The sequence below is a fragment of the Salmo salar genome, chromosome ssa19 (genome assembly GCF_905237065.1).
Source record: "Salmo salar chromosome ssa19, Ssal_v3.1, whole genome shotgun sequence".
In the NCBI taxonomy this organism is placed as follows: Eukaryota; Metazoa; Chordata; class Actinopteri; order Salmoniformes; family Salmonidae; genus Salmo; species Salmo salar.
The window spans coordinates 83,567,154-83,589,352 of NC_059460.1; the positions used below are offsets into that span (position 1 = coordinate 83,567,154).

Genomic DNA, 22,199 nt, shown 5'->3' on the forward strand with positions numbered 1-22,199 from the left:
ATGTATTGGTTGATCTAACTATAACTAGACTAGTCATGGTGATGTATTGGTTGATCTAACTATAACTAGACTAGTCATGATGTATTGGTTGATCTAACTATAACTAGACTAGTCATGGTATGTATTGGTTGATCTAACTATAACTAGACTAGTCATGGTGATGTATTGGTTGATCTAACTATAACTAGACTAGTCATGGTGATGTATTGGTTGATCTAACTATAACTAGACTAGTCATGGTGATGTATTGGTTGATCTAACTATAACTAGACTAGTCATGGTGATGTATTGGTTGATCTAACTATAACTAGACTAGTCATGGTGATGTATTGGTTGATCTAACTATAACTAGACTAGTCATGGTGATGTATTGGTTGATCTAACTATAACTAGACTAGTCATGGTGATGTATTGGTTGATCTAACTATAACTAGACTAGTCATGGTGATGTATTGGTTGATCTAACTATAACTAGACTAGTCATGGTGATGTATTGGTTGATCTAACTATAACTAGACTAGTCATGGTGATGTATTGGTTGATCTAACTATAACTAGACTAGTCATGGTGATGTATTGGTTGATCTAACTATAACTAGACTAGTCATGGTGATGTATTGGTTGATCTAACTATAACTAGACTAGTCATGGTGATGTATTGGTTGATCTAACTATAACTAGACTACTAGTCATGATGATGTATTGGTTGATCTAACTATAACTAGACTAGTCATGGTGATGTATTGGTTGATCTAACTATAACTAGACTAGTCATGGTGATGTATTGGTTGATCTAACTATAACTAGACTAGTCATGGTGATGTATTGGTTGATCTAACTATAACTAGACTAGTCATGGTGATGTATTGGTTGATCTAACTATAACTAGACTAGTCATGATGATGTATTGGTTGATCTAACTATAACTAGACTAGTCATGATGTATTGGTTGATCTAACTATAACTAGACTAGTCATGATGTATTGGTTGATCTAACTATAACTAGACTAGTCATGGTGATGTATTGGTTGATCTAACTATAACTAGACTAGTCATGGTGATGTATTGGTTAATCTAACTATAACTAGACTAGTCATGGTGATGTATTGGTTGATCTAACTATAACTAGACTAGTCATGATGATGTATTGGTTGATCTAACTATAACTAGACTAGTCATGGATGTATTGGTTGATCTAACTATAACTAGACTACGTCATGATGATATTGGTTGATCTAACTATAACTAGACTAGTCATGATGATGTATTGGTTGATCTAACTATAACTAGACTAGTCATGGTGATGTATTGGTTGATCTAACTATAACTAGACTAGTCATGGTGATGTATTGGTTGATCTAACTATAACTAGACTAGTCATGGTGATGTATTGGTTGATCTAACTATAACTAGACTAGTCATGGTGATGTATTGGTTGATCTAACTATAACTAGACTAGTCATGGTGATGTATTGGTTGATCTAACTATAACTAGACTAGTCATGGTGATGTATTGGTTGATCTAACTATAACTAGACTAGTCATGGTGATGTATTGGTTGATCTAACTATAACTAGACTATAGTCATGGTGATGTATTGGTTGATCTAACTATAACTAGACTAGTCATGGTGATGTATCACTTGTTTGTTTTTTGTTATTGAAGAGCTTTGAATAAATTCCTATTGTTATTATTATTGCTTGTTTTCTTCTTCTCTCTTCTCTCCTCCGGGGAGACCCTTTCTTCTTCTCTCTTCTCTCCTCCGGGGAGACCCTCAGTCTTTTCTTCTTCTCTCTTCCCTCCTCCGGGGAGACCCTTTCTTCTTCTCTCTTCTCTCCTCTGGGGAGACCCTTTCTTCTTCTCTCTTCTCTCCTCTGGGGAGACCCTTTGTCTTTTCTTCTTCTCTCTTCCCTCCTCCGGGGAGACCCTTTCTTCTTCTCTCTTCTCTCCTCTGGGGAGACCCTTTGTATTTTCTTCTTCTCTCTTCCCTCCTCCGGGGAGACCCTTTCTTCTTCTCTCTTCCCTCCTCCGGGGAGACCCTTTCTTCTTCTCTCTTCTCTCCTCTGGGGAGACCCTCAGTCTTTTCTTCTTCTCTCTTCCCTCCTCCACCTGGGGAGACCCTCTGTTGTTTCGGATGTTCTGTGATGATAGGTGTGCTGGTAGTCTGGCCATCATTGGGGGATAAGGATGGAGGGGAAGAGGGAAAGAGGCATAGCCGTGGTGGGTGTGGGGTCCACAAATGAATACATATCATACAAAACGTAACATATCATACTTAATGGAGTGTCTCTGATTTACATACAGAATAATATGAAATGCTCTGAGACCAGGTTGCAACGAGGGGCAGGAATAGGGACGGATACCTTCTCATCTTCTTCTTTGCTGTTGAGTCGTCTGTGTATTCGCTGCCAGCGCTTTTGTACGGGGACGTCTTCATCTCTCTCTCGTCTTCACTTTTGGCCTTGATCTCACTGCTGTCACTTTGTTCGTCATTGTCGCCCCGGGGATGGAGTTGGAGTACTGGTGGGTGAAGTCGTCCTCTTTCCGTTTCCCGACATTTGACTACAGGTAGCATAATTATCGCCTGATGCAGAGCAAAGATTTTCCCCATAATCGGATGGTGCAGCTGTAAGGCCTAGACTACAGGCGGATTACTGGGGCAAAGGGGTAACCCTCTAAATATTTATTCATCAGTTATCACAAACACAACGTTCGCTTAAGAATTCTAGACATATGCTAAATAAATTCAAATAGAAAACATATTGACCAAAAGAAACCATCACAACGTGCCTCCGCAAATGTGTATGACTCTCTGATAAAATAAAGGTTAAATAAAAAAATCTAATAAAAGTATTTGGTTGTGTTAGCCACTCCGAGGCGATAGGGGGAGCTGTGATCAACACAGACCGACCTGATGGACGCGCACTTTTTGAATCAATAATAAAAAAAACAGTTTATTTCCTGTTATAGTAAACAGTTTGAAAACATTAGCGATGGAGGCTGATCCAAATAACAGAACATTGACTATTACAAGCACTACGGATGAAAACGTGTGTTTTTCTGATGTGGCGACTGTTGCTAAAAGATGGATGATTGATTTCAGTTTTGTTAGTTTGTGTCAATTCTTCAAGGAGGGTAAATTTGAAGAATTCAACCAAACGATTTCGACTCTGGAAAGTAAGTTTTTGCTGGTTAAGGTGCATTTAGTTTGATATGGGCTGATGTATTTACCTGTGATGAGGTCTGAATCATTCTGTTTCAGCGATCATTGATGGTTCCCCTCATTTAAACACCGAGCAGAAACAGAAAAGGCAGATATGTGGTTTCCTCGCGCGGATAATGCACGGCAAACATTTAGGTAAGTTTAAATAGATATATTTTACTGTCGTTTTGTATCTTATCGTTTGTTTCCAATGCATGTATCAGTATTTAGCTTCATTGTTTTCTTTTAAGTTTTAGATGGTTAAATATAACTATGTATCTCGTTGTGTTGTGTTGTGTTGACGTGTCCTTAGATGACTAGATAGTTAAATATAACTATATATCTCGTTGTGTTGTGATGGCTAGATAGTTAAATATAACTATATATCTCGTTGTGTTGTGATGGCTAGATAGTTAAATATAACTATATATCTCGTTGTGTTGTGATGGCTAGATAGTTAAATATAACTATATATCTCGTTGTGTTGTGATGGCTAGATAGTTAAATATAACTATATATCTCGTTGTGTTGTGATGGCTAGATAGTTAAATATAACTATATATCTCGTTGTGTTGTGATGGCTAGATAGTTAAATATAACTATATATCTCGTTGTGTTGTGATGGCTAGATAGTTAAATATAACTATATATCTCGTTGTGTTGTGATGGCTAGATAGTTAAATATAACTATATATCTCTCGTTGTGTTGTGATGGCTAGATAGTTAAATATAACTATATATCTCGTTGTGTTGTGATGGCTAGATAGTTAAATATAACTATATATCTCTCGTTGTGTTGTGATGGCTAGATAGTTAAATATAACTATATATCTCGTTGTGTTGTGATGGCTAGATAGTTAAATATAACTATATATCTCTCGTTGTGTTGTGATGGCTAGATAGTTAAATATAACTATATATCTCGTTGTGTTGTGTTGTGTTGACTAGATAGTTAAATATAACTATATATCTCGTTGTGTTGTGATGGCTAGATAGTTAAATATAACTATATATCTCTCGTTGTGTTGTGTTGACTAGATAGTTAAATATAACTATATATCTCGTTGTGTTGTGTTGTGTTGACTAGATAGTTAAATATAACTATATATCTCGTTGTGATGGCTAGATAGTTAAATATAACTATATATCTCGTTGTGTTGTGATGGCTAGATAGTTAAATATAACTATATATCTCGTTGTGTTGTGTTGACGTGTCCTTAGATGACTAGATAGTTAAATATAACTATATATCTCGTTGTGATGACTAGATAGTTAAATATAACTATATATCTCGTTGTGTTGTGTTGTGTTGACTAGATAGTTAAATATAACTATATATCTCTCGTTGTGTTGTGTTGTGTTGACTAGATAGTTAAATATAACTATATATCTCTCGTTGTGTTGTGATGACTAGATAGTTAAATATAACTATATATCTCTCGTTGTGTTGTGATGGCTAGATAGTTAAATATAACTATATATCTCTCGTTGTGTTGTGATGGCTAGATAGTTAAATATAACTATATATCTCTCGTTGTGTTGTGATGGCTAGATAGTTAAATATAACTATATATCTCTCGTTGTGTTGTGATGGCTAGATAGTTAAATATAACTATATATCTCTCGTTGTGTTGTGATGGCTAGATAGTTAAATATAACTATATATCTCGTTGTGTTGTGATGGCTAGATAGTTAAATATAACTATATATCTCGTTGTGTTGTGATGGCTAGATAGTTAAATATAACTATATATCTCTCGTTGTGTTGTGATGGCTAGATAGTTAAATATAACTATATATCTCTCGTTGTGTTGTGATGGCTAGATAGTTAAATATAACTATATATCTCTCGTTGTGTTGTGATGGCTAGATAGTTAAATATAACTATATATCTCTCGTTGTGTTGTGATGGCTAGATAGTTAAATATAACTATATATCTCTCGTTGTGTTGTGATGGCTAGATAGTTAAATATAACTATATATCTCGTTGTGTTGTGATGGCTAGATAGTTAAATATAACTATATATCTCGTTGTGTTGTGATGGCTAGATAGTTAAATATAACTATATATCTCGTTGTGTTGTGATGGCTAGATAGTTAAATATAACTATATATCTCTCGTTGTGTTGTGATGGCTAGATAGTTAAATATAACTATATATCTCGTTGTGTTGTGTTGACTAGATAGTTAAATATAACTATATATCTCGTTGTGTTGTGATGGCTAGATAGTTAAATATAACTATATATCTCGTTGTGTTGTGATGGCTAGATAGTTAAATATAACTATATATCTCGTTGTGTTGTGATGGCTAGATAGTTAAATATAACTATATATCTCTCGTTGTGTTGTGATGACTAGATAGTTAAATATAACTATATATCTCTCGTTGTGTTGTGATGACTAGATAGTTAAATATAACTATATATCTCTCGTTGTGTTGTGATGACTAGATAGTTAAATATAACTATATATCTCGTTGTGATGGCTAGATAGTTAAATATAACTATATATCTCGTTGTGTTGTGATGGCTAGATAGTTAAATATAACTATATATCTCGTTGTGTTGTGTTGACGTGTCCTTAGATGACTAGATAGTTAAATATAACTATATATCTCGTTGTGTTGTGATGACTAGATAGTTAAATATAACTATATATCTCGTTGTGTTGTGTTGTGTTGACTAGATAGTTAAATATAACTATATATCTCTCGTTGTGTTGTGTTGTGTTGACTAGATAGTTAAATATAACTATATATCTCTCGTTGTGTTGTGATGACTAGATAGTTAAATATAACTATATATCTCTCGTTGTGTTGTGATGGCTAGATAGTTAAATATAACTATATATCTCTCGTTGTGTTGTGATGGCTAGATAGTTAAATATAACTATATATCTCTCGTTGTGTTGTGATGGCTAGATAGTTAAATATAACTATATATCTCTCGTTGTGTTGTGATGGCTAGATAGTTAAATATAACTATATATCTCTCGTTGTGTTGTGATGGCTAGATAGTTAAATATAACTATATATCTCTCGTTGTGTTGTGATGGCTAGATAGTTAAATATAACTATATATCTCTCGTTGTGTTGTGATGACTAGATAGTTAAATATAACTATATATCTCGTTGTGTTGTGATGGCTAGATAGTTAAATATAACTATATATCTCGTTGTGTTGTGATGGCTAGATAGTTAAATATAACTATATATCTCTCGTTGTGTTGTGATGGCTAGATAGTTAAATATAACTATATATCTCTCGTTGTGTTGTGATGGCTAGATAGTTAAATATAACTATATATCTCTCGTTGTGTTGTGATGGCTAGATAGTTAAATATAACTATATATCTCTCGTTGTGTTGTGATGGCTAGATAGTTAATATAACTATATATCTCGTTGTGTTGTGATGGCTAGATAGTTAAATATAACTATATTCTCGTTGTGTTGTGATGGCTAGATAGTTAAATATAACTATATATCTCGTTGTGTTGTGATGGCTAGATAGTTAAATATAACTATATATCTCGTTGTGTTGTGATGGCTAGATAGTTAAATATAACTATATATCTCGTTGTGTTTGTGTAGACGTGTCCTTCGACAGAGACGAGCGGTTGTCCCCTCTGATGTCTGCTGTCCGTGTCTGGGCGTCTCAGAAAGAGACTGTGGCGAATCTCTCTCTGTTCCAGCACGTCACCAATCTACTCTATGTTCAGGTGATTTGAACTGTTGGTTTTCTGTGCTCTACATTCCTACTGTGTATACTGTCTTGTCTGCATGTAACAATTCATTATTATTATTATTATTGTCACTCACTAATCAGACCAGGAAGGAGCCTCATCAAGCGTCTCGGAGGAGGAGTGCTTTTTAGGGTCAGTTTTATCTTGTAAATTCCAATGAAAAAAAAAATGTTATATGCTAACTAGCATGAGGATGAGAAGGGCAGGTTTCCAGGAAAACGAGTATTTTTAAATCTTCTCTGGAGCAGTGTGGATGAAGGTAACATTTGGAGTACAGTGGCATATCCCATCCCTGCATTAAGGTACGTTTTCTGTCCCGTATCTCGTACAAGTCCACGTTCTCTTAATGTAAGTATAATTTCCTTCCGGCCTCAATGCAGCTTAGTGTAAAAGAGCGTGATGGTATCGTCTGGCAACATGGACAGACAAAACCAAATCCTTCATCAGCACTCCTATTCTGAGAGGAATACAGCGTTTTTTTTTAACATTTTTTTGGGGTCATTTTAGCAGACGCTCTTATCCAGAGCGAAATTACAGTCGTGAATGCATACATTTCATACATTTCATTTCATGCATTTTTTTGGAGCAATTCAGTGTGTGTGCAATGCCAGGGTTCATTGCCCCCCCCCCCGTGGGAATCGAACCCACAACCCTGGCATTGCACACACACTGAACACCATGCTCTACCAACTGAGCTACATACAAGCCGTGAAACCCGGCGCATGGATTTCTAGGTATCGCCTTGTATTCTGTGTTTTTTATAGCACTGATGATGAGCTGGCTTAACTCACTGGTCTTCTCTTCCAGAGTGTTGCTGTGTGTCTAGAGAAAGGGGACTGCGGCATGGCTTCATCAGCTCTCAAATGGCTCGAGGAGGAGTGTGAAATCCCACAGGTAAGCAATGCCTCCACAGCACTTATATGACTAGGACTTTTTAAAGGACCAGTCCAGTGTTTTTACAGATTTCCATGAAATAATGACTTACTATATTAGTTGTGTGTGTGTGTGTGTGTGTGTGTGTGTGTGTGTGTGTGTGTGTGTGTGTGTGTGTGTGTGTGTGTGTGTGTGTGTGTGTGTGTGTGTGTGTGTGTGTGTGTGTGTGCTCTTGCCATCTCCATTGATGTCCTTCCCTGTAGCTCAGTTGGTAGAGTAGTGTTTGCAACGCCAGGGTTGTGGGTTCGATTCCCACGGGGGGGGGGCAGTACGGGGGAAAAAATTATGAAATGAAAATGAAATGTAAGTTGCTCTGGATAAGAGCGTCTGTTAAATGACTAAAATGTTAATGTCATTGTCAAGCCATTTGGAATGACAATGAGTGACGGGTAGTTGGCATGATTGCACAAACAGAGTGGCACTCAGGCTATATTTCCCTCCCTTCGTTTTACAGAACTTGGGAATCAAGCTGTCGTTGATCGTGAGTAAGAGGGATACCTACCACCCGTTCCTGCTCAACTTCAGCTGGAACCGTCTGCTGGAGAATATACAGACCTTCCTGGATCGCTTCCTGGAGGAACACCCATCGGACTTCCTGCTCCAGGTAGGGAGCTGAACCCGTGACTATGATTGGGCAGTATCCAGATTTTCATACCGTTCTTCTCTCATCCCTGGATTTTTGGGGGATTTACTGGTTTAGTACACAAGGGGGCGCCAAAAGAAAAAAGCAAAAAAAATCCCATTGTGCTTTGATTATTAGAATGCTAACAACATGAGCACAAGTAATAGTGATTTTACATGGAGGCTGCTAGCTAAATATGCTAACGACGTAAACAAAAATAAATGAATTGCAAAGACACACTACCGGTCAAAAGGTTTAGAACACCTACTCATTCAAGGATTTTTCTTTATTTTTTACTATTTTCTACATTGTAGAATAAAAGTGAAGACATCAAAACTATGAGAGTATGCAAAGCTGTCATCAGCTATGACAGCTTTGCTATTTGAAGAATCGCAAATATAAAATATATTTTGATTTGTTTCACACTTTTTTTGGGGGTGGAGGGTTACTACATGATTCCATATGTGTTATTTCATAGTTTTGATGTCTTCACTATTATTCTACAATGTAGAAAATAGTAAAAAAATTAAGAAAAATACTTTGAATGAATAGGTGTTCTAAAACTTTTGGCCGGTAGTCTACACTATCCATGTCTCAATTGTCGCAATGCTTAAAAATCCTTATATAACCTGTCTCCTCCCCTCAATCTTCACTAAATTATTACCGTAAATTCCGGACTATAAGCCGCAACTTTTTTCCCAGGCTTTGAACCTCGCGGCTTAAACAACGACGCGGCTAATATATGAATTTTTCCCGCTTTCAAATTTTTTTTTTCTTCCAAAAACACATTCTGTGACGTGCTCAGTTTTTTGGCGGCATGAAGCTTTCATTAGACCAATGAAATTGCCGAACGGGTTAAGATCAAACAACTTTTTTGTTTACTGTTTAGATTAAATCGAGCGCTCTCAAACTTCCCATCATTCTGATTACGGTAGTCATTTTGTCACCCTCATCATGGCAAAGACACGGAGAAATGCATATGATGCAGCTTTCAAGTTGAAGGCGATTGATCTGGCTGTTGGAAAAGGAAATAGAGCTGCTGCACGGGAGCTTGGTCTTAATGAGTCGATGATAAGACGTTGGAAACAGCAGCGTGAGGAATTGACTCAGTGCAAAAAGACAACTAAAGCTTACTGCTAATTTTTTTTTTTGTTACAAGCCGTGTTTCGTTAAAGCCTGTGTAAAGTTCATTTGTTTCAATGTACCGGTAGGCACCTGCGGCTTATAGACATGTGCGGCTTATTTATGTTCAAAATAAAAAATTAAATTCAATGGGTGCGGCTTATATTCAGGTGCACTTAATAGTCCGGAAATTACGGTAAGTGGCTGTAACGGGGGCGGCACTGGTGCATCAGGGAATGGGTTCCTGTCCTATGGGTCCTCCTGGCTCGTACAAGGCTGACTTACTTACTTAGGGGTATAGGGTGCCTTTTGGGAAGTAACCCCTGTAATAGTGATTTTCCTTTTGTATTTCAGGCAGCCACTAAGGTGGTCAAGGCAGGCCAGGAGACAGGGGAGGATTCTGAGACGCAGGAGGCGTCTTATACTACCAGCCGATCTTCTGAACACTCCAAAGTGTAAGGACTGGTTCACCGTCTTTTATCTACAATAATGTCACTATTATAGAATTATTATTATTAATAATTATTATTGAAACATTGTTTTTAACCCTGCATGCATAATCAAATTATTAGATTTTTTACTTCTTATTATTTGGTTTTACTGAATTTAATGTAGAATTTTTTGCATTGTCTTCATCGTAACTGTGCGTTCTGCATAATTCAGTCTTGTCGACTACGAGCATGAATCGAATGAAGATGTTCAACCGAAGCATTAATGGGAACAACCTCAAACTGTCCATATTTTCAGTTCAGAAATGATCTTTGAGGTGAAATTAATGTCTGCTGCTTTTCCTACCAGGAATCAGGAGACCAGTGTCCTTATGAGGTGAGTGTTGCAGTACGTTACTTAGAATGAATGACGGACCGTTGGGATAACCTTGTAAATAAATACTTATTTCAGATAATGGAGAGGAGGAAGGTTACCTTCTGAAACATGGAAACTGCAGTCCTGTGAATGCTGTGTATACAGTATATTCAGAATGTATTCAGACCCCTTCACTTTTTTCAAAAAACAATTACATTTCAGCCTTATTTCTAAAATTGATTTAGTTAGTTGTTTTCCTCGTCAATCTATACACAATACACCTTAATGACAAAGCTAAAACTGTTTTAAAAAGTTCAAAAACGTATGTAAATCAGTATTAAGACCGGTTGGAACCACCAAGACTCTTCCTAGAACTGGCCGCCCGGCCGAACTGATCAATCGGGGAAAAAGCGCCTTGGTCAGTGAGGTGACCAAGATCCCGATGGTCATTCTGACAAAGTTCTAGAGTTCCTCTGAGTGGGAGAACCTTCCAGAAGGACAACCATCTCTGCAGTACTTCACCAAATCAGGCCTTTATGGTAAAGTGGCAAGACCGAAGCCACTCCTCAGTAAAAGGCACATCACAGCCTACTTGGAGGCATCTAAAGATTGTCTGGTCTGATAAAACCAAGATTGAACTCTTTGGCCTGAATGCCAAGCATCACGTCTGGAGGAAACCTGACACCATCCCTACGGTGAAGCATGGTGGTGGCAGCATCATGCTGTGGGGATGTTTTTCAGCGGCAGGGACTGGGAGACTAGTCAGGATCGAAGGAAAGATGAACGGAGCAAAGTACAGAGAGATCCTTGATGAAAACCTGCTCCAGAGCGCTCAGTACCTCAGACTGGGGCGAAGGTTCACCTTCCAACAGGACAACAACCCTAAGCACACAGCCAAGACAACACAGGAGTGGCTTCGGGACAAGTCTCTGAATGTCCTTGAGTGGCCCACCCAGACCCCGGACTTGAACCCGATCAAACATCTCTGGAGAGACCTAAAAATAGCTGTGCAGTGACGCTCCCCATCCAACCTCACAGAGCTTGAGAGGATCTGCAGAGAAGAATGGGAGAAACTCCCCAAATACAGGTGTGCCAAGCTTGTACTGAGTAAAGGGTCTGAATGCCTTTTAAAAAATATATATTTAATACATTTTAAACCTGTTTTTGATTTGTCATTATGGGGTATTTTGTGTAGATTGATTGAGGGGGGGTAAAAAACAAATGTAATACATTTTTGAATAAGGCTGTTGCGTAACAAAATATGGAAAAGGTCGAGGGGTAGAAATGTAACTTTCTGACTTGGGCCCATAAGGGCGTTGGTCAAAAGTTGTACTCACTCATCCTCAAGTCAAACCATGTTAGTTTTTACCAGAGGATTATGGGGGATTATGACCTTGCTAGTAGGTCAATGTCTGCTTCCGGGGCGTCGTTTATAACTGTTGTCTGCGCACACACAATGATTTATTAACTTGCCGCCCACCATACTCCTGTTTCCTGTTTTATAAATCAAGACCTGTCAGAAAGCCGCACGCGCGAACGAGCATCACAACTCCGCCTGAAAACACCCATCAGTCACCTCTTTATGGGGACAATAACGCTCGTATTTGCTGTATACTTTGGAAGTATTGGAATTAGGCCAAGACCCTATCAAAAAGAAATAGCAATTTCAAACTCGTCTGTCTTTTGGAGGTGTTGTCGGGAAAGTTTTCTTTTGCGTTGACATTTTGTTGTATCTGATCGGTTTTCTGAACGACACAAACAAATGCAAATTGTCGTGGAGCTGTAAACGGATCGTTTTTACTTTCTCCCGAACCTAAATATGCTACACTGCCAACAAAATTCAGAAATATTGTCTACTTGAACACAATGAAAACTACACTAGGCCTCTTTTTTGTTAAATTCTACTGTATGTTATAATAAACCACGCACCCTGTCCTCTGCATGGAGAAAACACTTCAAATTGGCCCAATTAAAACCAGATGCTTATGCTAATTTGTTGTATGGCTACTTGGGGAATATGAACTCATCATGGCCAGAAAATATAAAATGTTTATGCTATATGTATTATGTTTTTTATAAATGAAATATTGTCTATGCAAGACATTTCTACATTACAGTATTCAGACGTAGTCAACAAAACGTCAATGGAAAAGGTGAACCGCCTGTTTTTTACCGTTTTTTTAATTAATTAATTTATTTATTTTTTAAACTGGGCTTTCGGATCGCATAGAGCATCATTAGGCTGCTTGAAATAGCTGATCTATTTCCTACTGTGAAGTGGGTCTGTTTTTAAATGAGAGATGGGACGAATGGTAAGCCTAGCCATCGTTCTTGGTCTATAGGCTATTTTCAACCAGTGTGAAACCATCAGTCAGAAAATTTAAATTTTATTCTGCGGTGGTCATGGAAACTAAATAAATCATAGATGTTTTTTCTAATTATTTTACAATGCAAAGATAGATTTATTTTTTCACTCTTCTCACTGACAGCAAATGATTGCATCTTGTTATATTTGGCTACAAGTTCTTTTTTGGGACTGCGTACGTGCAAGGGACTGTCTGCAGTTTATTGGAGGATAAGCACATTTCTCAAGTCAAGTTTTGCTTGAGCTGGTGAACTCGTGTTTTGGGGTATATTTTGCAACGTTTATAAACGAGCCCCCCCATGTAGCAGCGCGGTCAAACCTCACGTGGTCAAAAGGAGCTGGCTGTGTGGGCCCTGGTTAAAAGGAGCTGGCTGTGTGTGCCCTGGTTAAAAGGAGCTGGCTGTGTGGGCCCTGGTTAAAAGGAGCTGGCTGTGTGGGCCCTGGTTAAAAGGAGCTGGCTGTGTGGGCCCTGGTTAAAAGGAGCTGGCTGTGTGGGCCCTGGTTAAAAGGAGCTGGCTGTGTGGGCCCTGGTTAAAAGGAGCTGGCTGTGTGGGCCCTGGTTAAAAGGAGCTGGCTGTGGGCCCTGGTTAAAAGGAGCTGGCTGTGTGGGCCCTGGTTAAAAGGAGCTGGCTGTGTGGGCCCTGGTTAAAAGGAGCTGGCTGTGTGGGCCCTGGTTAAAAGGAGCTGGCTGTGTGGGCCCTGGTTAAAAGGAGCTGGCTGTGGGCCCTGGTTAAAAGGAGCTGGCTGTGTGGGCCCTGGTTAAAAGGAGCTGGCTGTGTGGGCCCTGGTCAAAAGGAGCTGGCTGTGTGGGCCCTGGTCAAAAGGAGCTGGCTGTGTGGGCCCTGGTCAAAAGGAGCTGGCTGTGTGGGCCCTGGTTAAAAGGAGCTGGCTGTGTGGGCCCTGGTTAAAAGGAGCTGGCTGTGTGGGCCCTGGTTAAAAGGAGCTGGCTGTGGGCCCTGGTTAAAAGGAGCTGGCTGTGTGGGCCCTGGTTAAAAGGAGCTGGCTGTGTGGGCCCTGGTTAAAAGGAGCTGGCTGTGTGGGCCCTGGTTAAAAGGAGCTGGCTGTGTGGGCCCTGGTTAAAAGGAGCTGGCTGTGTGGGCCCTGGTTAAAAGGAGCTGGCTGTGTGGGCCCTGGTTAAAAGGAGCTGGCTGTGTGGGCCCTGGTTAAAAGGAGCTGGCTGTGTGGGCCCTGGTCAAAAGGAGCTGGCTGTGTGGGCCCTGGTCAAAAGGAGCTGGCTGTGTGGGCCCTGGTTAAAAGGAGCTGGCTGTGTGGGCCCTGGTTAAAAGGAGCTGGCTGTGTGGGCCCTGGTTAAAAGGAGCTGGCTGTGTGGGCCCTGGTTAAAAGGAGCTGGCTGTGTGGGCCCTGGTTAAAAGGAGCTGGCTGTGTGGGCCCTGGTTAAAAGGAGCTGGCTGTGTGGGCCCTGGTTAAAAGGAGCTGGCTGCATAAGGAAATAGGGTGCCATTTAGGAAGCATCATTTGCATCATCGTCTAATGATATAGTGCATTTCTCCTCAGACCCAAGAAGAAGCTGCTATCAACAAGGAATATTCATCCCTGGAAACCAGAGTCTGGCAAGAAGCCTGCACTCACTTTTATGAGAAAAAGGGGTATGGTCCTTTATGTAACCTTTATTTAACCTTTATTTAACCTTTATTTAACCAGGCAAGTCAGTTAAGAACAAATTCTTATTTTCAATGACGGCCTAGGAACAGCGGGTTAACTGCCTTGTTCAGGGCAGAACCTTGTCAGCTCAGGGATTTAATCCATAAACCTTTCGGTTACTAGTCCAACGCTCTAACCACTAGTCTACCTGCCTCCCCCCTCTAACCACTAGGCTACCTGCCTCCCCCCTCTAACCACTAGGCTACCTGCCTCCCCCTCTAACCACTAGGCTACCTGCCTCCCCCCTCTAACCACTAGGCTACCTGCCTCCCCCTCTAACCACTAGGCTACCTGCCTCCCCCCTCTAACCACTAGGCTACCTGCCTCCCCCCTCTAACCACTAGGCTACCTGCCTCCCCCTCTAACCACTAGGCTACCTGCCTCCCCCTCTAACCACTAGGCTACCTGCCTCCCCCTCTAACCACTAGTCTACCTGCCTCCCCCTCTAACCACTAGGCTACCTGCCTCCCCCTCTAACCACTAGGCTACCTGCCTCCCCCTCTAACCACTAGGCTACCTGCCTCCCCCTCTAACCACTAGGCTACCTGCCTCCCCCTCTAACCACTAGGCTACCTGCCTCCCCCCTCTAACCACTAGGCTACCTGCCTCCCCCTCTAACCACTAGGCTACCTGCCTCCCCCTCTAACCACTAGGCTACCTGCCTCCCCCCTCTAACCACCAGGCTACCTGCCCCCCCCTCTAACCACTAGGCTACCTGCCTCCCCCTCTAACCACTAGGCTACCTGCCTCCCCCTCTAACCACTAGGCTACCTGCCTCCCCCTCTAACCACTAGGCTACCTGCCTCCCCCTCTAACCACTAGGCTACCTGCCTCCCCCCTCTAACCACTAGGCTACCTGCCTCCCCCTCTAACCACTAGGCTACCTGCCTCCCCCTCTAACCACTAGGCTACCTGCCTCCCCCTCTAACCACTAGGCTACCTGCCTCCCCCTCTAACCACTAGGCTACCTGCCTCCCCCTCTAACCACTAGGCTGCCTGCCTCCCCCTCTAACCACTAGGCTGCCTGCCTCCCCCCTCTAACCACTAGGCTACCTGCCCCCCCCTCTAACCACTAGGCTACCTGCCTCCCCCTCTAACCACTAGGCTACCTGCCTCCCCCTCTAACCACTAGGCTACCTGCCTCCCCCCTCTAACCACTAGGCTACCTGCCTCCCCCTCTAACCACTAGGCTACCTGCCTCCCCCTCTAACCACTAGGCTACCTGCCTCCCCCTCTAACCACTAGGCTACCTGCCTCCCCCTCTAACCACTAGGCTACCTGCCTCCCCCCTCTAACCACTAGGCTACCTGCCTCCCCCTCTAACCACTAGGCTACCTGCCTCCCCCTCTAACCACTAGGCTACCTGCCTCCCCCTCTAACCACTAGGCTACCTGCCTCCCCCCTCTAACCACTAGGCTACCTGCCTCCCCCTCTAACCACTAGGCTACCTGCCTCCCCCCTCTAACCACTAGGCTACCTGCCTCCCCCTCTAACCACTAGGCTACCTGCCTCCCCCTCTAACCACTAGGCTACCTGCCTCCCCCCTCTAACCACTAGGCTACCTGCCTCCCCCTCTAACCACTAGGCTACCTGCCTCCCCCTCTAACCACTAGGCTACCTGCCTCCCCCCTCTAACCACTAGGCTACCTGCCTCCCCCTCTAACCACTAGGCTACCTGCCTCCCCCCTCTAACCACTAGGCTACCTGCCTCCCCCTCTAACCACTAGGCTACCTGCCTCCCCCCCTCTAACCACTAGGCTACCTGCCTCCCCCCTCTAACCACTAGGCTACCTGCCTCCCCCTCTAACCACTAGGCTACCTGCCTCCCCCTCTAACCACTAGGCTACCTGCCTCCCCCTCTAACCACTAGGCTACCTGCCTCCCCCTCTAACCACTAGGCTACCTGCCTCCCCCTCTAACCACTAGGCTGCCTGCCTCCCCCTCTAACCACTAGGCTGCCTGCCTCCCCCTCTAACCACTAGGCTGCCTGCCTCCCCCTCTAACCACTAGGCTGCCTGCCTCCCCCTCTAACCACTAGGCTGCCTGCCTCCCCCTCTAACCACTAGGCTACCTGCCTCCCCCTCTAACCACTAGGCTACCTGCCTCCCCCCTCTAACCACTAGGCTACCTGCCTCCCCCCTCTAACCACTAGGCTACCTGCCTCCCCCCTCTAACCACTAGGCTACCTGCCTCCCCCTCTAACCACTAGGCTACCTGCCTCCCCCTCTAACCACTAGGCTACCTGCCTCCCCCCTCTAACCACTAGGCTACCTGCCTCCCCCTCTAACCACTAGGCTACCTGCCTCCCCCTCTAACCACTAGGCTACCTGCCTCCCCCCTCTAACCACTAGGCTACCTGCCTCCCCCTCTAACCACTAGGCTACCTGCCTCCCCCTCTAACCACTAGGCTACCTGCCTCCCCCTCTAACCACTAGGCTACCTGCCTCCCCCTCTAACCACTAGGCTACCTGCCTCCCCCCTCTAACCACTAGGCTACCTGCCTCCCCCCCCTCTAACCACTAGGCTACCTGCCTCCCCCCTCTAACCACTAGGCTACCTGCCTCCCCCTCTAACCACTAGGCTACCTGCCTCCCCCCCTCTAACCACTAGGCTACCTGCCTCCCCCTCTAACCACTAGGCTACCTGCCTCCCCCTCTAACCACTAGGCTACCTGCCTCCCCCTCTAACCACTGGGCTACCTGCCTCCCCCTCTAACCACTGGGCTACCTGCCTCCCCCTCTAACCACTGGGCTACCTGCCTCCCCCTCTAACCACTGGGCTACCTGCCTCCCCCCTCTAACCACTAGGCTACCTGCCTCCCCCTCTAACCACTAGGCTACCTGCCTCCCCCTCTAACCACTAGGCTACCTGCCTCCCCCTCTAACCACTAGGCTACCTGCCTCCCCCCTCTAACCACTAGGCTACCTGCCTCCCCCTCTAACCACTAGGCTACCTGCCTCCCCCCTCTAACCACTAGGCTACCTGCCTCCCCCTCTAACCACTAGGCTACCTGCCTCCCCCTCTAACCACTAGGCTACCTGCCTCCCCTCTAACCACTAGGCTACCTGCCTCCCCCCTCTAACCACTAGGCTACCTGCCTCCCCTCTAACCACTAGGCTACCTGCCTCCCCCTCTAACCACTAGGCTACCTGCCTCCCCCTCTAACCACTAGGCTACCTGCCTCCCCCTCTAACCACTAGGCTACCTGCCTCCCCTCTAACCACTAGGCTACCTGCCTCCCCCTCTAACCACTAGGCTACCTGCCTCCCCCTCTAACCACTAGGCTACCTGCCTCCCCCTCTAACCACTAGGCTACCTGCCTCCCCCTCTAACCACTAGGCTACCTGCCTCCCCCCTCTAACCACTAGGCTACCTGCCTCCCCCTCTAACCACTAGGCTACCTGCCTCCCCCTCTAACCACTAGGCTACCTGCCTCCCCCTCTAACCACTAGGCTACCTGCCTCCCCCTCTAACCACTAGGCTACCTGCCTCCCCCTCTAACCACTAGGCTACCTGCCTCCCCCTCTAACCACTAGGCTACCTGCCTCCCCCTCTAACCACTAGGCTACCTGCCTCCCCCTCTAACCACTAGGCTACCTGCCTCCCCCTCTAACCACTGGGCTACCTGCCTCCCCCTCTAACCACTGGGCTACCTGCCTCCCCCTCTAACCACTGGGCTACCTGCCTCCCCTCTAACCACTAGGCTACCTGCCTCCCCCTCTAACCACTAGGCTACCTGCCTCCCCCTCTAACCACTAGGCTACCTGCCTCCCCCTCTAACCACTAGGCTACCTGCCTCCCCCTCTAACCACTAGGCTACCTGCCTCCCCCTCTAACCACTAGGCTACCTGCCTCCCCCTCTAACCACTAGGCTACCTGCCTCCCCCTCTAACCACTAGGCTACCTGCCACCCCCTCTAACCACTAGGCTACCTGCCTCCCCCTCTAACCACTAGGCTACCTGCCTCCCCCTCTAACCACTAGGCTACCTGCCTCCCCCCTCTAACCACTAGGCTACCTGCCTCCCCTCCTCTAACCACTAGGCTACCTGCCTCCCCCCTCTAACCACTAGGCTACCTGCCTCCCCCTCTAACCACTAGGCTACCTGCCTCCCCCTCTAACCACTAGGCTACCTGCCTCCCCCTCTAACCACTAGGCTACCTGCCTCCCCCTCTAACCACTAGGCTACCTGCCACCCCCTCTAACCACTAGGCTACCTGCCTCCCCCTCTAACCACTAGGCTACCTGCCTCCCCCCTCTAACCACTAGGCTACCTGCCTCCCCCCTCTAACCACTAGGCTACCTGCCTCCCCCTCTAACCACTGGGCTACCTGCCTCCCCCCTCTAACCACTGGGCTACCTGCCTCCCCCCTCTAACCACTGGGCTACCTGCCTCCCCCCTCTAACCACTGGGCTACCTGCCTCCCCCCTCTAACCACTGGGCTACCTGCCTCCCCCCTCTAACCACTAGGCTACCTGCCTCCCCCTCTAACCACTAGGCTACCTGCCTCCCCCTCTAACCACTAGGCTACCTGCCTCCCCCTCTAACCACTAGGCTACCTGCCTCCCCCTCTAACCACTAGGCTACCTGCCTCCCCCTCTAACCACTAGGCTACCTGCCTCCCCCTCTAACCACTAGGCTACCTGCCACCCCCTCTAACCACTAGGCTACCTGCCTCCCCCTCTAACCACTAGGCTACCTGCCTCCCCCCTCTAACCACTAGGCTACCTGCCTCCCCCCTCTAACCACTAGGCTACCTGCCTCCCCTCCTCTAACCACTAGGCTACCTGCCTCCCCTCCTCTAACCACTAGGCTACCTGCCTCCCCTCCTCTAACCACTAGGCTACCTGCCTCCCCCCCTCTAACCACTAGGCTACCTGCCTCCCCCCTCTAACCACTAGGCTACCTGCCTCCCCCTCTTACCACTAGGCTACCTGCCACCCCCTCTAACCACTAGGCTACCTGCCACCCCCTCTAACCACTAGGCTACCTGCCTCCCCCTCTAACCACTAGGCTACCTGCCTCCCCCTCTACCCACTAGGCTACCTGCCTCCCCCTCTAACCACTAGGCTACCTGCCTCCCCCCTCTAACCACTAGACTACCTGCCTCCCCCTCTAACCACTAGGCTACCTGCCTCCCCCTCTAACCACTAGGCTACCTGCCTCCCCCTCTAACCACTAGGCTACCTGCCTCCCCCTCTAACCACTAGACTACCTGCCTCCCCCCTCTAACCACTAGGCTACCTGCCTCCCCCCTCTAACCACTAGGCTACCTGCCTCCCCCCTCTAACCACTAGACTACCTGCCTCCCCCTCTAACCACTAGGCTACCTGCCTCTCCCCTCTAACCACTAGACTACCTGCCTCCCCCCTCTAACCACTAGGCTACCTGCCTCCCCCCTCTAACCACTAGGCTACCTGCCTCCCCCCTCTAACCACTAGACTACCTGCCTCCCCCGTCTAACCACTAGACTACCTGCCTCCCCCTCTAACTGCTATTTTTTGGTCCTCTGAGGGGTTGGATGGACCCAAAAATAAAACCATTAAAAAGAGAAGTTGTCTGTCTCTCTGTCTCTCTCTCTCTCTGTCTCGTCTGTCTCTCTGTCTGTCTCTCTGTCTCTGTCTGTCTCTCTCTCTCTCTGTGTGTTTGTTCCGTGCAGTGTCGACGAGGTTGACCTATCGAAGAGCCTTGCCCGAGACGACCCTGAACACCACCAGTCTTAGCAACACAACTCTGAACACCAATGCAACCAGGAAGACTCATGGGGTAGGTCAAGTCAACTAAGAGCACTGTTTCCCTGATGGGGGGGGGGGGGCACACTTTAGCCATTATCCAATTAAATGATCCCAAAAATATAGTTCTGATGGCATACAACAGCTGAATTAAGCTCATGATGCGTTTTAGAAGTTATATTCTTTAAATATCAATGACTATAGTTTTTTTTTTTTTTAAGTCCAAAATGGATGTACCAACCCCCAGATTTCCCCCCCCTTTTCCCCCCCCTTGTGTAGAGGTGGCCGTGGGATCTGGACATGGCACTGAAGGCTGGAGTGAAGCGTCACGGGGAAGGGAAATGGTCACGCATCCTCCAGGAACACGACTTCCAGGGTCGCACAGGGGTTCAACTCAAAGACCGCTGGAGGGTCCTCAAGAAGGCTCATAAAGTCAACTCCTCGTAAGGGTCCGTGTCCCAAATGGTATCTTATTCCCTACGAAGTGCACTACTTTTAACCAGAGCCCTATGGGACCTCCTGAATAAGGAAAAAGGGGTGCAGTTTGGGACGTGATCTTGGGACTAAGTTTAGTCTGTGGATTTCCGGGGGTTTATATACAGTACTCTACTGTTAGTAATATTGCCTCGTTTTAATAAATAGTGTTATAGTTCAAACGTCTACTGTTTTTTTTTTTCTTCTAAGCTCTGTTTTAAGCTAGTGTATTAGTACTGCTCACTGTAACGTTTTATATAAGGGATTGTAAATAGTTTCTACTTTTGGGTCCTTGTATTTCCAAAGTTGCTGTGTGTGTGTGTGTGTGTGAGAGAGAGTGAGTAAGTTTAACTAAGGCTGTGATTCAATCCGATGGAGGCAATTTCCCGTTGAGCGGGTTTACCATGACTCCATAAACGAACACGAGAACATTATTATTATTATTATTTTTTTTTAAAGCTGCATCGTCTACAACCTGCAACTGGATTGAATCCCGGCCTTTTCGTAACACAAGGCTTCAATGCCATTAACCTCTAACTGCCAGTAGCAGGCATGATATTACTACCGGTAGCCAGCAGAGGGCGCTATGTATCCTGCTGTGGAAAATAGCAGCTTAACTTGTATATGGACATTTTATCCTTCTACTTATCAATGGCTACTGAAACAAATATTAGAAACATCTGAACAAATTGTTCAACAGAAATGGAAAAATTGGTCAAACATTAATAAAAACATGTCTTTCGTTGTGTTTTATTTTATGGTGTATTTATTTCTGCGATATTAACAGGGACGATCTAAAAAGCAGAATTGTGTATTGTAAAGTAGTCCTCTCTCTCTCTCTCTCTCATTTTGGAATGTCATATCTTGTCTGTACATAGAAAGGAGATACTCAAATGTGTTCTTTAAAATATTCTGTTAAATAAAGATCACTTTGATTTGGTGTGTGATATTTTTTTTTGTTGCTGTTTTAGTACAAATGTAGCTTGTTGAGGCTACGTCTGAACAGTTACCCTATTCCCTACAGAGTGCATAACTTTTTAACCAGAGCTCAAAGGGCCCTACTCTCACCCGGCCAGCCTTCCTGAAACCTGTCTCGTTCACTAGAGCCGCTGTGAGAAGCCTGGCTTTCTGATGCTTTCTAGACTGGTTTGCAACAAAACCGACAATGGGGTAATACAGGCAGGGTTGGCTTACATTGTTGACATCGGGTAAACTATATTTCATCACCAAATGTTTATTGAAAACATAAATACATTTGCACACTGAGCACTTGTATCTGAAATATATCGTTACATTTCTTAGTTAGCCAGCTAATTTGTGCCATATTAGCATTGACAAAACACCTGGTACCACACAGTATCAAGAACAAGGTCGAATTAGATTTTACATGAAGTAAAGTGGGGCTTACTTCAGCTCTTTAAAGTATTTTGTGGTAATAGAAGTTTAAAAAGTTTTACTTTGCTATTTAAAGAAAAGCCGTTACATATAGTAAAAGTTAAATAATCGGTCTGATTACTTTAATATAGTATTATATCAAC

General features: G+C 44.7%; 1 protein-coding gene across 3 annotated transcripts; it reads left to right on the forward strand.

Annotated features, from left to right (window-relative positions):
- The first annotated feature begins 2,944 nt into the window (after window positions 1-2,944).
- terf1 (telomeric repeat binding factor (NIMA-interacting) 1) lies at window positions 2,945-21,601 on the forward strand. 3 transcript variants are annotated; one of them, XM_045702845.1, is made up of 10 exons: window positions 2,945-3,176; window positions 3,241-3,357; window positions 6,796-6,923; window positions 7,755-7,841; window positions 8,335-8,484; window positions 9,979-10,079; window positions 10,423-10,449; window positions 14,309-14,400; window positions 20,115-20,221; window positions 20,435-21,601. In XM_045702845.1, exons 1-10 carry the CDS (start codon window positions 2,993-2,995, stop codon window positions 20,495-20,497), a joined length of 1,056 nt encoding a protein of 351 aa, XP_045558801.1. In that variant the 5' UTR covers window positions 2,945-2,992; the 3' UTR covers window positions 20,498-21,601. The 3 variants fall into 3 exon arrangements, with proteins under 3 accessions (XP_045558801.1, XP_045558800.1, XP_014015369.1); XM_045702844.1 differs by having other exon boundaries at window positions 2,946-3,176; window positions 20,467-21,601; XM_014159894.2 differs by having other exon boundaries at window positions 2,946-3,176; window positions 3,262-3,357; window positions 20,467-21,601.
- Window positions 21,602-22,199: the final 598 nt, after the last annotated feature.